At 38.6% G+C, this 17,964-nt stretch overlaps 1 protein-coding gene across 2 annotated transcripts in view; it reads right to left on the bottom strand.

Annotated features, from left to right (window-relative positions):
• DBT (dihydrolipoamide branched chain transacylase E2) overlaps positions 1-1,358 on the bottom strand; it is a 39,733-nt gene extending 38,375 nt beyond the window's left edge. The window contains exon 1 of one of the 2 annotated variants that reach the window (XM_069478283.1): positions 1,289-1,358. In XM_069478283.1, the coding sequence (XP_069334384.1) occupies positions 1,289-1,339 (51 nt within the window). In that variant the 5' untranslated portion in view covers positions 1,340-1,358. The remainder of the gene's footprint in view (positions 1-1,288) is intronic. The other variant, XM_069478284.1, reaches the window with a different exon arrangement.
• Between the last annotated feature and the right edge of the window lie 16,606 nt (positions 1,359-17,964).

Below are 17,964 nucleotides of genomic sequence, written 5' to 3' on the forward strand. Positions count from 1 at the left end.
TCAAGCGATCCTCCTGCCTCAGCCTCCCGAGTAGCTGGGACTACAGGCATACGCCACTATGCCCGGCTAATTTTTCTATATATATATTTTTAGTTGTCCATATAATTTCTTTCTATTTTTAGTAGAGATGGGGTCTCGCTCTTGCTCAGGCTGGTCTCGAACTCCTGACCTTGAGCGATCCACCCGCCTCGGCCTCCCAGAGTGTTAGGATTACAGGCGTGAGCCACCACGCCCGGCCTGAGAGGAGCCTTCTTCTCCTGGTTACCTCCTCCTTATCCTTCACAAATCTCAGGTTATACAGTATCCTCCGGGAACTCCTCTCTGACCCTGAAAGCCCACCATAGGTGTCCACTCCTATGTATTCCTGTAGCTCTAGACACTTGTCCTACCATAGCACTTCCCATGCTGGGTTGTAATTGCTTAGTATCTATCTGTCTCCCTCTCCCCTGTCCTCCACCACAAAATTGTAATCTCTGAGAGGGAAGGGATGATGTTTGTCTTTTTCACATTTGCATCCTCAGTGTCTAACATAGTACTTGGTACATAGCAGGCACTTGAAAGGTTTTGTAAGATCAGGGGTCCACCAAGGCAGGAACATGTAGGGAAAGGAGGGGTGGGGAGGGGGGTGTAGGAAGAAAAACTCTAAGCAAACAAGATGAAACAGTATCATTACCGGGACGTGTCAGTGCTTGGTGCTGAAGAGACTGTAAGAGGGGGAAGTGCAGGGAAGATGGTGGCGAGTCATAGCTTTGGTGATAAAAGGGGTGGAATACGTGGTGCAGAGAGAAATACAGGCCAAAAGACTAAAAAGCATCTCAGTTCCAAAGAGGCAGGAACTCACAGCGATATTCTTTGGCTGAACGGTCTCTTCTTCTAGACTGTAAATTCCCTGTGGGTAAGGGTCCTATTTATTACCAGTGTCTGCCACACCGTGGGTGCTCAATAAATGCCGACTGAATATACCTCTGTATCCCGCGCGCCTATCACAACGCCCGGCACCTAGAAGGTGCTCGATGAAAAGGCTGGCAGGCGACAGGCTAGCTGGGCTTCTGGTGCAGAAGGAGCAGGAGGGCGACTGAGTCGCCGCAGAAGCGCGCCCAGGTAAGGGGAAGGAGCGGGTCTCCACTCCAGACAGGTCGGCTCGCCACCTTCTCTGCCCTTTATTTTGCATGCATCCCTCCACCTCTCCATGACGCGTGGCACTCGGAGGAGAAAGTAACACACCACTCCTGGAGGACTCCGGGCAAATCACTCCTTCCTGGCCTCGGATCTGCCCAAACTTGCTTACCAGACGCCCAGCAGTGCGGCTCCAGGTCCTCAGCGCACGAGCCGCAGCCATCTTACCCCGGAAAGGCCACTGCGCCGCGGATGCCGGAGACGCCTTGGCCGGCGACCTATCGGGAGACGGGAAAGGCGCCGCCCCCTGAGCGGCCAATGGGGAGCGGAGGGACGAGCCTCCCACTCTCAGCCAACCGCGGCGGGGGCCGGGCGCCCCGCGGGGGGGGAGTGGGCGGGGGGGGGCGCCCAAACCTAACCTCGGCCGGCAAGGCTGGGCGGGGTTCGTTGTGTAAATACACGTGCGCCAACGGTGATTTTTTTAGTCTCCGTAATAGAGGAAGTAGAGTGGGTTAAAGGAACAAAGGAAGGACATTTACCTGGAGAAAGTTACCTGAGGGATGAGTAGGAATCATTCTTCCTTCTTTTTTTTTTTTTTTGTTGAGACAGAGTCTCACTTTGTTGCCCAGGCTAGAGTGAGTGCCGTGGCGTCAGCTTAGCTCACAGCAACCTCAGACTCCTCGGCTTAAGCGATCCTACTGCCTCAGCCTCCCGAGTAGCTGGGACTACAGGCATGCGCCACTATGCCCGGCTAATTTTTTCTATATAGATTTTTAGTTGTCCATATAATGTCTTTCTATTTTTTAGTAGAGATGGGGTCTCGCTCAGGCTGGTCTCGAACTCCTGACCTTGAGCAATCCACCCGCCTCGGCCTCCCAGAGTGCTAGGATTACAGGCGTGAGCCACCGCGCCCGGCCCATTCTTCCTTCTTAATCTTATGTAGTAACCGCCTTGATTACAGAAAATGGAACATTTCTATACTTTGTAGCAAAGCTCGGTACCACGAGTTGTTTCAAAAGTTCATACAGGACTACTTTTCCAATGACTGGCATTTCTTATTCCCTTTGAGTGTCATTGATTACCAAAATTGGCTTCTCAATTTTTTTTCATGAAAGATGAACAAAATTACCTAATGTCTAAAATAAACGTGTCATCACCATTATCTTTCCTTTTTACAGGATGTTGTGAGACTCAGCTGAATAGTATATGCAATACGTGTCACAGACATATAGCCTTGATTTACTTGTCTCTTTCTCTTTTGTATTTTTGTGGGTTTTTTTGTTTTGTTGTTGTTTTGTTTTGTTTTTTACTTGTCACTTGAAATGTCAAATTTAGGTCAAGTAGAACCAGAAAAGAAAAGATCAGAGCTTTCTTTTAATAGGCAATCTTCCCCAGAGCAACTGGGAAACCAATTTCTGGAAATGTCCAGGATGACATTTGTCTGTTCTTGCCTCTTACATGGGAATGAAAATCTGCACAGATGTCTAAGGAATTATAGAGAAAAAAAAATTGGAACAAGGACAATATTTTAAATCCTCAACATTGAAGATTAGTGGTTGTGAAATAAAATCTCAGATATTTCATAAATTCATTATTTTATATTATCCAAGGCTTGGTCTGGTGTTTCATCCCTGTAATCCCAGCATTTGGGGAGGCAGAGGCAGGACAGCTTGAGCCCAGGAATTGGAGACCAGCCTAAGCAACACAGTGAGACCAGACTGTGGCTCTACAAAAAAAAAAAATTACCCCCCAGCCCAGTGTGGTGCCTACTGGTCCATGCCTGTAGTCCCAGCTACTCAGGACCCTACTGCAGGAGGATTGCATGAGCCCAGGAGTTTAAGGTGGCAGTGAGCTATTGTGACACCACTGAACTCTAGCCAAGGCAACAGAGTGAGATTCTGTCTCAAAAACAAACTAACAAAAAACCCACAAACAAAAACAAAACAAAAAACCATATAGATAAGTTACATTATAGTATAACAAAAACTCTTGAACCCAACACCCAACTTAAGAAATAGAACCTTTCTAGGCTGGTGAAGGTTACTGTCTGCTCTTCTCCTTCCTCTTTGCCCCAATAACCCTTACCCTGAATTGCGTGTTTCTCATTCCTTTGTTTCTTTTAGAATTAACCATATGTACATATATGGATCCCTAATAATATATTGTTTACTTTTGCTTGTTTTTGAGTCTTATAAAAATGATATCAAATTGTATATATCTTTCTGCACCTAGCTTTTATGACGATACCACAATTTATTTATCCACACTCTATTCAGTGGATATTTGTATTGTTCCCAGTTCTTTGCTGTTACCGTCAGTGCTGCTATGAACGTTCTTGATCATTTCTCCTGGTGCATGTTCAAGAGTTTCTTTGGGGTAGTACTTCTCAATTTAATAGCATTGATAGCAACTGGGGATCTTGTTAAAACGCAGATTCTAATTCAGAAGATCTGGGGCCTGGGATTGGGCATTTCTAACAAGCTTCAGGTGATATAAATGCTATTGGTTAGCCAACTGCACTTTGATTAGTAAGGCCAGGATAAATACCTAAAAATGGAATTTTTTAGAGAGGGGTTATGCTTATTTTCAACTTTAGATAGTGCTAGATTGTTTCCTAACTTGATTGTACAAAATACATACCTAGCTGTTTTGTAACAGGAGTATCCATTATTCCTCATTTGATATTATCAGACTTAAATTTTCCCTCCAAATTAGTAATTATAAAATGGCATTTTGATCTTAATTTGAATTTCCCTGATTATAAATAAGGTTGAGCATATGTTTTCATATGTTTATTAACCATTCTTTTCTTTTTCTTTTTTAATTTTTTTTAAGCTGGTCAAATGAAGCAGTATTAACATTCTTAAAATGGCTGCTCATGCTTTTCTCCCATTTCCCTCCTATTGTGTGTCCATCTTTTTCTTGTTAATTTGTGTAGGAGTTCTATATATATTCTGGATTCTAACCCTTTTTCTTCTAGGTGACTTGTCTTTGCTTTTTTGGTGTTTGATTGTTTGTTTTAGAGACACTCTGTTGCTCAGGCTGGAGGGCAGTGACTCAGTCATAGCTCACTGCAGCCTTGAACTCCTGGGCTGAAGTGATTCTCCTGCCTCAGCCACTGGAGTAGCTGGGACTATAGGCATGTGCTACCATGAAGGCTAACTTTTTTTTTTTTAGAGATGGGGGTCTTGTGAGAGAGATCCTCTCAGCTTGGTCTTTCAAAGTGCTGGCATCTTTGCTTTTTTGAAAGTGTCTTTTGGGCCGGGTGCCGTGGCTCACGCCTGTAATCTTAACACTCTGGGAGGCCTAGGTGGGAGGATTGCTTGAGGTCAGGAGTTTGAGACCAGCCTGAGCAAGGGTGAGACCCCGTCTCTACTGAAAAATAGAAAGCAATTAACTGGACAACTAAAAATATATAGAAAAAATTAGCCAGGCATGGAGGTGCATGCCTGTAATCCCAGCTACTTGGGAGGCTGAGGCAGGAGGATTGCTTGAGCCCAGGAGTTTGAGGTTGCTGTGAGCTAGGCTGATGCCATGGCACTCTAGCCCAGGCAACAGAGTGAGACTCTGTCTCAAGGGAAAAAAAAAAAGAAAGTGTCTTTTGATGTACAAAGTTCTTAATTTTAACATAGTTGAAAGTATCAATCTTTTGCTTATGGTTAGTGCTCTTCGTGTTGTAAGAAATCCTTCTCAGTTCAAAGGTTCTAAAAGTAGTCTGCTGTATTTCTTTCACATTTGTCTTTCTTTTCTTTTGTAATTTTAAAAATTGAGATATCAATTACATACCATAAATTCAGCCTTTAAAGTGTACAATTTAGTGAATTTTAGTATATTCACAAAGTTCTGCAACCATTACCACTATCTAATTCCAGAACATCTCATCAACTCCCAAAATAAACCCTATGCCCATTAGCAATCACTCCCCATTTTGTATTCCCTTCCCCATCCTCTGAGAATCACTAATCTACTTTTTGTTTCTATAAATCTTCCTGTTCTGGACATTTCATGTAAATGGGATCATACAATATGTGGTCTTTTGTGATTGGCTTCTTCACTTAGCTTCTTATATTCTCAAGATTCATCTATATTATAGCATGTATCAGTACTTCATTTCTTTTTATGGTTTAACAATACTTCATTGTATAGGTATGCTACATTTTTGTTTATCTACTTATCAGACGATAAACATTGTTAAAAAAATAAATAAAAATGAAGGCCACCTTTTAGGTACCTCAAGGCCAGCTGCCCACAGCCATGTAACCCAAACTTAATCCATCCTGATTTCTCCTAAACTCTAGTCCTAAACATAAACAAAACAAAAACATAAGGTTTTTGTCCTTACCACATGATTCAGTGCAATTAAACCAATCAGCTATAGATAAATCAGCTTAAATAGCTCTACTTGTCTTAAAAAAATACATGACAGCCAATCATGAAAAAAGTCAAAATACTTCCTTCTTTATGCTCTATAAGCTGTGCTGTAAGTGCTGTAAAATTGAGACTTTGTGCCATTTTTTGGTTTGAGGTCTCCCAGTTTGCAAACTGTTCTTTTGTATGCGCAATGAACTCTTAAAATTATAACTTGGTCTAATTTTATTTTTGACATTGGGGTTGTTTCGACTTTTTGCTACCATGAATAATGTTTCCATGAATATTCATATATTAATATGAGATTTTGTGTGGACATATGTTTTCATTTCTCTTGGGTATATTCCTAGGAGTAGAATTGCTAGGTCACATGGTAATGCAATATTTAACTTTTTGAGGAACTGCCAGAAGGTTTTCAAAAAGGGCTGAATCATTTTACCTTTGTACTAGCAGCAGTGTATGAAGGTTCTTGTTTCCCCATGTTCTCATCAACCCTTGTTATTGTCTGTATTTTTTTATTGTAGCCTTCCTAGTGGGTATGAAGTGGTATTTCATAGTGGTTTTGATTTGCATTTCCCTAATGATTAATGACTCTAAATATCTTTTCAGCTGCTTATTGGTGGTTTATATAACTTCTGTGGAAAAATGTCTGTTCAAATCCTTTGCCCATTTTTTAATTGAGTTGTCTTTTTATTCTTCAATTTTTTAACGTTATTTTTTTCTTTATTTTCTTTTAGCATATTAGGGGGTACAAATGTTTAGTTACATATATTGTCTTTGCCCCACCAGACTCAGAGCTTCAAGCATGTCCATCCCCCAGACCATGCGCACTGCACCCATTAGGTATGAATATACCCATCCCCTTCTTCCCACTCCCACCTGCCCTTATTCCTAAATTTTTAAGAATTCTTTATGTATTCTGGATACTGGACTATTATCAAATACATGATTTATAGATATTTTATCCCATTTTGTGCTTTGTCTTTTCGCTTTCTTGCTAATATCCTTTGAAGCACAAAATTTTTAATTTTAATTAAATTGAAGTTCAATTTCACTATTTTTTCTTTAGTTGTTTGTGCTTTGGGTGTCATAGCTCAGAAAAAAATTGACCAATCCAAGTTCATGAAGAAATAACATCTATGTTTTCTTCTAAGAGTTTATATATATTTTTAGCTCTTACTTTTAGGTCTTTGATCCACTTTGAGTTAATTTTTGTATGTGGTATGAGACATTTAAGTCGTTAAATCATTTTGAAATGTTTTTTGTATTAATATATGGTATGAGATAGAAATCTAATTTCATTTTTTCCCTTATGGTTAGTCCATTATGCCAGCACCACGAAGTGAAGTGTTCCCCTTTCCGCACCAATCTGCCATCTTATCTATCATAGAAATTCTGTTTCTGCAGTCTGAGTAGTCTGTTTGTCACTGTGTCAATCTCACATTATCTTAGTTACTCTTCTGCTTTATAGAAATTCTGGATTTGGATAGGATGAATATTTTCTACCTAATTCTTTTTTAAATTATTCCTGCCCTTTTGTCCTTTCATATAAATTTCAGAATCAGCATGTCAGGCTCCTTTAAAAAATCCTGGTAGGAATTTGATTGGAATTTCATTGCAACTATGTTTGCAATAATATGTCAAAAGATTTTCTATGTAGGCAGTCATATCCTGTGTGAATAATGAAGGTGGTGTTTCTGCCTGTCCTATCTTGTATCTTTTATCTCTTTCTTGTAGAATCTGGCTAGGACTTCCATCTCTGTTAAAAAGCTATAATAGTGGGCATCTTTATCTTGTTAATTATTTTAAAAGGAAGTAGCCTAATGTTTTAATACTAATAATGAAGTTTGCTGTTGGGTTTTCCAGATGTCCTTAATCAGACTAATGGAGTTAACATTTATCCCTAGTTTTTTTTTTGTTTGTTTTCTGTGGTTTTTTTTTTTTTTTTACTGTGTAGCAATCCACTCCAAGATATGACTTGGTGGCTTAAAACAATCATTTATTTATTTATTTATTTATTACAATTGAGATGGTTGATTAGACAGTTCTGCTACTCCCTTTGGACTCACACAGCTGCAGAAAGCTGGTGGCTTGGCTGGGGCTGGGTGTCCATGATGGTCTCATTGACGTGTAAGTCACATCATCAGGTAGCATGGCTGGTAGGGCTGAGATGGCCAAGCCTCTCTCTCCATGTGGCCTTCCATCCCAGGCTACTTTACAGCATGGCAGGCAGGGAAAGTCTTCTCTGAAGGACTGACCTTTGAGCTGAGGTCTTCTGAAAGGTTAGAAGGCAGAAGTAAGTAGGCAAAAGGGGAGAGGCTGATAAGAACAAAGGAAATAATTTACAAGAGGGAATAACATGTGTCAAGACTCCATGAGGTAGGAAGAAGAATGATGGTTTCTAGAAAAAAAAAAGGCATGAAGTCAGTTTGGCTACTACACACAAAGAAAGAGAAAGCAGGGGGGCCAGATTATGCATGTTCAAGGAGCTTTGAATTTTTATTTTAATCTTCATACCAAGAATAGTGGGAAACCATTGCAAGGTTTTAAGTGTACAGAAGTTGAAATTTTCCTTCTGAAGTTTCCAACAAACTGCCAATAGGCAGATCAACAGGAGAAAAGGCATACAAATTGAGTAATGCTCACATGGACACAGGAATTCTGCAATTAGGAGATTCAAACAAGGCCAGATGGTTGAGGTTTAAATAGCCCGCTCTTCATAGGGAGAGGGAGATGGGGCATGTGGGTGATTGCAGGGGTAGTAAATGATTTTCAGAAGAAATGCATAAATCCAAAGAATAGACAGTGGCCTGGGACAAAGTTTTTCTGAGTTCTGGGGGAGGAGGTGAAGGGTGGAACCTCACTGTAAACAAAGGTTTTCTTATTATATACATAAGTCTCCCAGGTAATCTTGCAGAGCAACCCTCCAAAGAATAGATGAAAATTTGTTTGAAGATGACTTTTAGTCTTTTCCTTTCTCTGTTACCATAAATTTGGTACTTGTCTCTGCAGCCTAATGAAGAATGAGGACAAGTAGTTTGAAGAAAAGGAAAGAGAAGTTTATTAATTTGTCAGCAAATGAGGAGGATGGCAGATTCTCATCTTAAAAATCCCATTGTCTATATCCCTAGTTTTGTTTGATTTTGTTTTATCATATATGGATCTTCATTTTTCTCCAATTCTTTTTCTGCATCTATTGATGTGATCTTAAGTTTTCGAAACATCATCATATTTTTAATGTTAAATTGATCTTCAATCCCAACTTGCTCATAATTTATTGTATTTTATAAACATCAATGAATTTTGTTGTCAATATTTTGATTGAGATTGATGCATCTAAATTATAAAATTGACCTGTAATTTCTCTTCCCCATGTCGTCTTTGTTAAGTTTTGGCATCAAAGTCTTACTAACCTTTTAAGATGAACTGGGGTGTCTACATTTTTTTCATATTACCTGAGAGAATTTATATGAATTCAGAATAGATGTTCTGTTCTCAGAAAATTTGGTATATCTTGCCAGTTAACATTCTGTGGACCACCGGTATTCCTACCCTACAGCCTTTTTGACTGTTAGTTCAGTTATATTTCAGTAATGGCAATAGTATGAAGAGGACTTTCTATTACTTCTCCTCCCATTCCTTCTTTTAATCAAACACATTTTCAATTGTCTCATTTATATCATAAAGTCTTTATTTTTTACAGTTTCTTTGATTCAAGATCCAGACAACTACCATCCTTTTTTCCCCCATGTTATCTGTTTGTTGAAGAAAATGGGTTTATTTCTTCTTCAGTCAGTTTTGGTAAGTTATATTTTTCAAGAAATTTGTCTGTTATCTAAATTTTCAGATTAATTGGCAAAAAGTTGTTCAGGGTATTCTCCTGCTTTAAAAAAGAGTTTTCCATTGTATCTTCAGTTTTCTCTTTTCTTTTCTGATATTGTTTGCACCTTCTTTTTTTCTTGATCAGTCTTAACAATTTTTTTTTTAAAGAGCTAACTTTGTTTTGTAATTTTTAAACTTAATCTTTATTAACCCCTGTCTACTTTCTTTGAATTTATTATTAACATTTCTTCTCTTATCCATGAATTATTTATAAGTGTTTATAAATTTCCAAACTTTTTTTCTGGTTGTTTTAATTGTCTTTTTTAGGATGAATTTCTAACATAATTGCTATTTTGGTCAGGGAATGTCTACTATATGACACAAATTCTTTGGATTTTGTTGAGATTTCCTTTATGGCTTCATCTTTTTTTTAAATAAATGCTTCATAAGTTCTTGAAGAAAACACATAATCTATAATAATTGAAGGTTATATATATAATTGCCATTAGATAAAGCTTAGTAAGCTGTCCAGCAAGCCATTGGACAGGTGAAAACACAGAATCACAATTAAACACACAATCACAATGAATTCAGGTAATTAATTGAATATCTATTAATTTGCAATTAATTCTTTGTTTTGTTTTTTTAATTTTTTGTTTATTTCAGCATATTATGGGGCTGCAAATGTTTAGGTTATGTATATTTCCTTTGCCCCACCCTAGTCAGAGCTTGAAACGTGTCCATCCCCCAGATGGTGCACACTGCACCCATTAGCTGTGTATATACCCATCCCCTCCTCCCCCCTCCCATCTGCCTGACACCCAGTGAATATTATTACTATATGCACTCTTAAGGGTTGATCAGTTAATACCAACTTGATGGTGAGTAGATGTGGAGATTGTTTTCCCATTCTTGTGATACTTCACTTAGTAGAACGGGCTCCAGCTCTATCCAGGATAATACAAGAGGTACTAGATCACCGTTGTTTTTTTGTTGCTGAGTAGAACTCCATGGTATATACACACACACACACACACCCCCACACACACACATTTTATTGATCCACTCAGGTACTGATGGGCACTTGGGTTGTTTCCACATCTTTGCAACTGTGAATTGTGCTGCTATAAACCCTCTAATATAGATGTCTTTTTTATAGAATGTCTTTTGTTGTTTTGGGTAGATGCCCAGTAATGGGAATGCTGGATCAAATGGTAGTTCTACTTGTAGCTCTTTGGGGTATCTCCATATTACTTTCTACAGAGGTTGTAGTAGTTTGCAATCCCACCAGCAATGTACGAGTGTTCCTATCTCTCCACATCCATGCCAACATTTATCGTTTTGGGACTTTGTGATAAAGGCCATTCTCACTGGAGATAAGTGATATCTCATTGTGGTTTTGATTTGCATTTCCCTGATGATTAGAGATGTTGAGCATTTTTCCATATGTTTGTCTTCTTTTGAAAAGTTTCTTTTCATGTCCTTTGGCCACTTTTTGATAGGGTTGTTTGATTTTTTTCTTGCTGATTTTCCTGAGTTCTATAGAGATTCTAGTTATTGGCCCTTTATCAGATGTGTAACATGCTAATATTTTCTCCTATTCTCTACATTGTCCATTTGCTCTTGTGACAGTTTCCTTGGCTGTGCAGAAGCTTTTCAATTTGATCAGATCCCATTTATTCATTTTTGTTGTTGCTATGATTCTCTTTGGGGTCTTCTTCATAAATTCTTTGCCTAGGCCAATGTCTGTAAGAGTTTTTCCAACATTTTCTTCTAGAATTCTGATAGTTTCATGCCTTAAGTTTAAGTCTGTTATCCACCGTGAGTTGATTTTTGTGAGAGGTGAAAGGTGCTGATCTTGTTTCACTCTTCTCCATGTGGCTATCCAACTTTCCCAGCACCATTTATTGAATAAGGATTTTTTTCCCCTGGTGTATGTGTTTGCCTGCTTTGTCAAAGATTAGATGGCCATATGAGGATGGTTTTCTATATGGGTTCTCAGTTCTGTTCCATTGGTCTATGTCTCTGTTCCTGTGCTAGTACCATTCTGTTTTAGTTACTATAGCCTTGTAGTATAGCTTGAAGTCTGGTAAATGGATGCCTCTCCATTTGTTCTTTGGCTTAAGGTTGCTTTTGCTATATGGGGTCTTCCCTGGTTCCATACGACGCATAGATTTATTTTTTCTGGATCTGTGAAAAATGATGTTGGTATTTTAATAGGCATTGCCTTGAATCTGTAGATCACTTTGAGCAGTATACACATTTTAACATTGTTGATTCTACTGACCCATGAGCATGGTATGGTTTTCCACTTGTTTACATCCTCTGCTGTTTCCTTCCTTGGTGTTTCATAGTTCTCCCTGTAGAGGTCTTTTACCTCCTTAGTTAAATATATTCCCAGGTATTCTATTTTTTTAATTGCTATTGTGAAGGCTATTGAGTCTTTTTTTGATTCTCAGTTTGACTGTTGTTGGCATATAGGAATGCTACTGATTTCTGTACATTAATTTTGTACCCTGAGACTTTGCTGAACTTGTTTATCAATTCCAATAGTCCCATGGCAGAATCTTTGTGGTTTTCTAGATGTAAGATCACATCGTCAGCAAAGAGCGATAGTTTGACCTCTTCTGTCCCCATTTGGATAGCCTTGATTTCCTTCTCTTGTTGGATTCCCCTGGCTTGGACTTCCAGCACTATGTTGAAGAGAAGTGGTGATCGAGGGCAACCTTGTCTGGTTCCAGTTCTAAGTGGGAACACTTTCAATTTTTCCCTGTTCGATATGATGTTGGCTGTGGGTTTGTCATATATAGCTTGTATCATTTTTAGGTAAGTCCCATCTCTGCCTGGTTTCTTAAGCATTCTTATCATAAAACGGTGCTGACTTTTGTCGAATGCTTTTTCTGCATCTACTGAGAGGATCATATGGTCTCTGTTTTTGCTTGTATTTATGTGGTGAATTACGTTTATGGATTGCGTATGTTGAACCATCCCTGCATCTCTGGGAGGAAGCCCACTTGGTCATGATGGATTATTTTTTTGTTAAGCACCTGAATTCGGTTTGCTAGTATTTTGTTGAGAATTTTTGCATCTATATTCACAAAGGATATTGGTCTGTAGTTTTCTTTTTCTGTTGCATCCTTTCCTGGTTTTGGCATCGGGGTGATGTTGGCCTCATAAAACATGTTCAGGAGGATTCCTTCCTTCTCAGTGTTGTGGAATAATTTCTGCAGGATAGGCACCAGTGCTCCTTTGTAGGTCTGGTAAAATTCAGGTGTGAAACCATCTGGTGTGGGACTTTTCTGTTTAGGAAGATTTTTTTATTGCTGCTTCATTTTCAGTACTTGATATTGGTCTGTTCGGGAAGTTTATTTCTTCCTGATTGAGTCTAGGGAGGCTGTGTGTTTCTAAGAATTGGTCCATTTCCTCCATACTTTCAAGTTTATGTGCAGAGAGGTTTTTATAGTATTCATAGATGATATTTTGTACTCCCGTGGCATCAGTTGTAATTTCTCCTTCTTCATTCATGATGAAGCTTATCAGAGTCCTTTCTGTTCTGCTTCTCATTAATCTAGCAAGAGGCATGTCAATTTCATTTGTTTTTTCCAAGAACCAACTTTTTGTTTTATTAATCTTCTGTATAGTTTTTTTGTTATCAATTTCATTTAGTTCTGCTCTAATCTCTGCTATTTCTTTTCTTCTTCTGGGTTTTGGGTTGGTTTGCTCATCTTTTTCCAGTTCTTTGAGATGATTCATTCGATTGTTTATTTGTGATCTTTCTGTCTTTTGGATGTAGTCCTGAAATTTTCCTTTCAGGACTGCTTTAGCAGTGTCCCACATATTTTGACAACTTGTGTCTCCTTTATCATTTAGTTCAAAGAGTCCTTTGGTTTCCACCTTGATTTCCTCCTTAATGCAATGATCGTTCAACAGAATATTGTTTAGTTTCCATGATTTTGTGTCCAGATGAGAGTTTCTGTTGGAGTTGATTTCTAATTTTCTTCCTCTGTGGTCTGAGAAGATGCATGGTATACCTTCTATATTTTCTTTTTTTAATTTTTTGAGACATGCTTGCTTTGTGGCCTGGGCTATGGTCAATCTTAGAGAATGCCCCATGAGCTGATGAGAAAAACGTATATTCAGTGGTTTTGGGGTAGAATGCTCTGTAAACGTCAGCCAGGCCCATTTGTTGTAGAGTTCTGTTTAAGTTCATTGTTTCTTTGTTTATTTTCTGTTTGGAGGATCTGTCCTGTTCTGTCAGAGGGTTGTTGAAGTCTCTGGCTCTTACTGTGTTACAGTTCATCATTTTGTTTAGATCAAGTGGGACTTGCTTTATGAATCTGGGTACACCTGATTTAGGTGCATAAATATTTAGATTGTTTTGTCTTCATGATGAATTGTACCCTTCACCATTATATAGTGACCATCTTTGTCTTTCGTTACTTTTATTGATTTGAAGACTAAGTTATCTGAAATCAGAACTGCCACGCCAGCTTTCTTTTGGCGTCCGTTTGATTGAAATATTGTTTTCCATCCCCTCACCTTGAGTCTGAATGCATCCTTGTGGGTTAGATGTGTTTCCTGAGGATAGCAGATACTTGACTTGTGTATATTTGTCCATTCAGCCAGTCTATGTCTCTTTAGTGGGCAGTTCAAGCGATTCATATTTATTGAGAGAATTGATAAGCGGGGGCAGATTTCTGTTCATCCCATTCAGTTCAACTTTGTTGCCTTCCTTTCTTCCTCTAGCCATTGTGGGGTCTGGCCTTTGACGTTTAGCTTTTGGATGATTTTTACATAGGTGAGTGTTTATTGTGCTGATCCACATGTAACACTGTTTTGAGTACTTCCTGGAGGGCAGGTCTTGTCTTGATGAATTCTCTCAGTCTTTGCTTGTCTGAGAAGGTCTTTGTTTCTCCTTCATATAACAAACTTAGTTTTGCAGGGTGCAAGATTCTAGCCTGGGCATTATTCTGTTTGAGAAGAGTGAGAATGGGGCCCCAGTCTCTTCTTGCTTATAAGATTTAACAGAGACATCCCTAAACACCTGGAGCCAAGAAAGAAAGAAAAATGCTCTGTGTTGGGGCACTCCTTCAACACTTAGCCAGGCTATTTGCAGTTCTGCCTTAGCCTTTACTTCCTGCTTGTGGGGAACCTAAGGTCAGCCAGAAGTGAAAGCTTAGGGTCTTCTCAGGTCTTCTTTGAGCATGTGTCAGCCCTGGGCACATCATGGCCTTCTAATTCCCTGCTGTACACAGGAGCTTTTCCCAGCCTTTACTCCCCCATGCATCTCCTTCCCCAGCCTCTTCCTTCCTAGGATTTCCCGTGTCTGCTTGCCCTGACTTATCCCTTGCCACAGATGGCTGCAGCTAACAAATACAGGCCGGGGAAGCCCCTTCAATTAGGAGAAACAAAGGCCAGCCCATCTGTGATTCTGTGTTTTCACCTGTCCAGTGGTGTTTTGTTCAAATCTTTCTCTTTCCTGAATTTTCATTTGCTTGATCTACCAATAATGGAGACAAAATTTCACAACGTACTAGTGAGTTTACGAGTTTCTTCTTGTGTTCTATCAATTTCTGACTGACATATTTTGAAAATTTTTTTCTTTACTTTTTTTTTCTTTTTTTATCTTTTTGCCTTCAGGAGTTTTGGAATATTGTGAAAATATTTATTGCATACAAAAGTGTGAATGGTTATATTTTCCTGATAAATGTAATTTTTGTTATTTTGTAGTGACTTTTTTGGTAAATGATAATGCTTTTCATATTAAAGTCTAATTTGTCATTAATATAGCTATACCAACTATCTTTTAGCTGGCATTTATCTGCTGCATCTTCTCCATCTTTTTATTTTCAACTTCTCATGATCTTTGATGTTTTAGGTGTGTTTCTTGTAAATAGTATATATTTTTAACCAATCTCTAGCTTTTAACCAGAAAGTTTACTTTACTTACATTGTTATTACTGATACATGTGAATTTATTACTATTTTGTTACTTCAGTGCTTTCTCTTCATCCTGTTTTTTATGCTAATTAAAGTGTTACGGTTTTTTTTTAAAGTGTATTTTCTCTTTAGTCCAGTTTTTCCTTTAGTTAAATTAGAAGTTATATACAGTATTACTTTAGTGGTTAGCCTTGAAGTCTTACCTTGAATAATTATCTTAAAGTCTTAAATTATGTCTTAACTCTATTAATTGAGATTTTATTTATTTATTTATTTTAGAGACAGGGTCTTGCTCTGTCACCCAGGCTGGAGTGCAGTGGCATGATCACATCTCACTGCAACCTCAAATTTCTGGGCTCAAGTGATCCTCCTGCCTTAGCCTCCTGAGTAGCTGGGACTACAGGCATGCACCACCATGCCAGGCTATATCTGGAAATTATTTATTTCTTCACCGTCATTCTTGAAAGATAATTTTGCTGTGTACTCAGTTTTAGGTTGATGGTTATTTTCTGTCAGCATTCTGAAGATATGAATCCACTGTCTTTCTGACTGCCATTGTTCTATGGAAGAATCTGTTATTAGCCTAACTCTGCTTTCTTTGTAGATAACTGAAAAGACTCAGAATTTAACCCAACTTTGCCACTTACTCATTATGTCATCTTGGCATGTCACTTTAATTCTCTAGGCCTCAGTCTCTAATTTCCAAATAGAACACCAACCTCACAGGTTTGTTGTGAACATTAAGACAGATAATGTATATGAAAGCACTATACAGATGCTTATTATTGTCCACTCTTGCCTGGCTGTCTCTACATTATATTACCATCTTTTTCACTTCCCCCTACCACTGGAAGTAGTTGGAATGGGATAAATAGGTCAGAACAAGGAATTCATAGCCAAAGTTAGAAATAAAAAGGCAAGGCTTCTTCTGAGGAGGTTAAGTTTCTAAAATAGGAATCTAAGATGTCAGATAGTAGTACAACTTTTATATTCCAACTCTACTGCCATTGCTTTACTTCAACTTTTCATTATCTCTTGCCTGGATAGTTGCATCATTGGCATTTCTTCCTTCAAGCTCTTAGGCCTTTAATTCACCCTCCTTATACTGTCAAAGCTATCATTCCTAAATGCAAATATGATTACTTCCCTGATTAATATCTTATGGCAAGTCCCAGACTGGATTAAGTATATAGTCTATGTGTTGCCAGAACATTCTCTATCGCAAAAGTGGCAGAGCATTGGGATTGTCAGACAGTGGTGTTCACTTCAGACCACCCAGGTTCATATCCCAGTCTTCTAGTTAATAACTGTGTGACCTTGTAGCAAATTGTTTAACTTAGGAAACTATAAAACAGTAAAAATAGTTAATACTTCATCATATTGTGAATACATGCAGTGCATACCACCTAAGTGCTCAATAAATGTTGCCTGTTATTGTTACAGTTTGTTATATTGTAATTGTTGTCCCCTAATAAACTGTAAGATAAATACCTTACCAGTTTATTATTGTGGATGACATTGTAATTGACTACTTCTCAGTCTCTCCATTATGCTCTAATAACTTCGGGGAGAAACTGCCTTACTCTTCTTTGCTTACCTAGAGGCTTACATATTATTTGGTACTCAGTTAATGTGGGAATTGAGCCACAGGTAGAACCAAAAAGCTGGTTGTTGTTTCTCTCTGGCCTTGTCACGGTTCAGTCCATAGCTGGACTTTGAAGTGTTGTCCCAATTTTGGGGCTCCTGGCTTGGAGGAATTGCAAACCTTGGCCTGCACAACAGAGAGAGGTGACTGACACTCAGTAAGTGGTGAAGAATTTATTTTGAGTGAAGTTTAAGGGTACAAAGCGAAAATACATTTCCTAAGGGGAAATGGGTCTGTCTCCACAAGTGGAGAAAACCCTGTCTACTTATGATTTTCTTTTATATGCTTTATGTTTAGGTAAAGGTTAGTAGTAATTAGGACTGAATTCCTTTCTATGTTTCTTTTTCTGGGGGGAGATATATTTATTTTTGGTAACATACATTAAGTGGCACTAATTACACAGTAACTGTAAGGTAACTAACATAAAACCACAGAACTGTAACTTTGCCACAGCTGCATGGACTTGGGCCTTTCTGGCTGAGCACACTTTCAAAAAACTGGATGCTCACCCCAGAGCTATGCCAATGAATTCTCTTAAGGAGTAGAGCTCTGAAATGGTGACACATCAGAATACGTTGTAGCTGGCAGATGATAGGCAGGATGTGTTAGTTATAAAGTAGTTACAGCCTAATTCACAAAAGTTACCAACTGTTTCTAGAAAGAAGTAAGAAGTAATTAAGAAAGTCCTTGAATTAGCACCTGGTATATCAGGTGGGAGTGCAGAAAAGGGGTGTTAGAGCAGTGTCAGAAAGACTCTGGTGGGCCAGATTGGTTGGACATCATTAATAATCATGGTTGGGTTCTAAATACTGGTAGCAAGATGACTTCTGATTTGTAATCTTAGGTAAATTATAGATAAATGAAAAAGGCCAGTAATCCTACACTGAAATTAATAAACAGCATTTCAAAATTAACCACTTAAGGGCTGTGCTTGCAGCAAGGCACAAGGCGGGACACCCAGATTTTTTCTTTTCACATCTGGCTTGCAGAGCAGCTCTCATAGCCATTTCAAAAACCTCCCTCACTCCATCTTTGGTCTTTGCTGAACACTCTATGTACCCAAAATTGCCAAT

The sequence above is a fragment of the Eulemur rufifrons genome, chromosome 8 (assembly GCF_041146395.1).
Source record: "Eulemur rufifrons isolate Redbay chromosome 8, OSU_ERuf_1, whole genome shotgun sequence".
Taxonomy (NCBI): domain Eukaryota; kingdom Metazoa; phylum Chordata; class Mammalia; order Primates; family Lemuridae; genus Eulemur; species Eulemur rufifrons.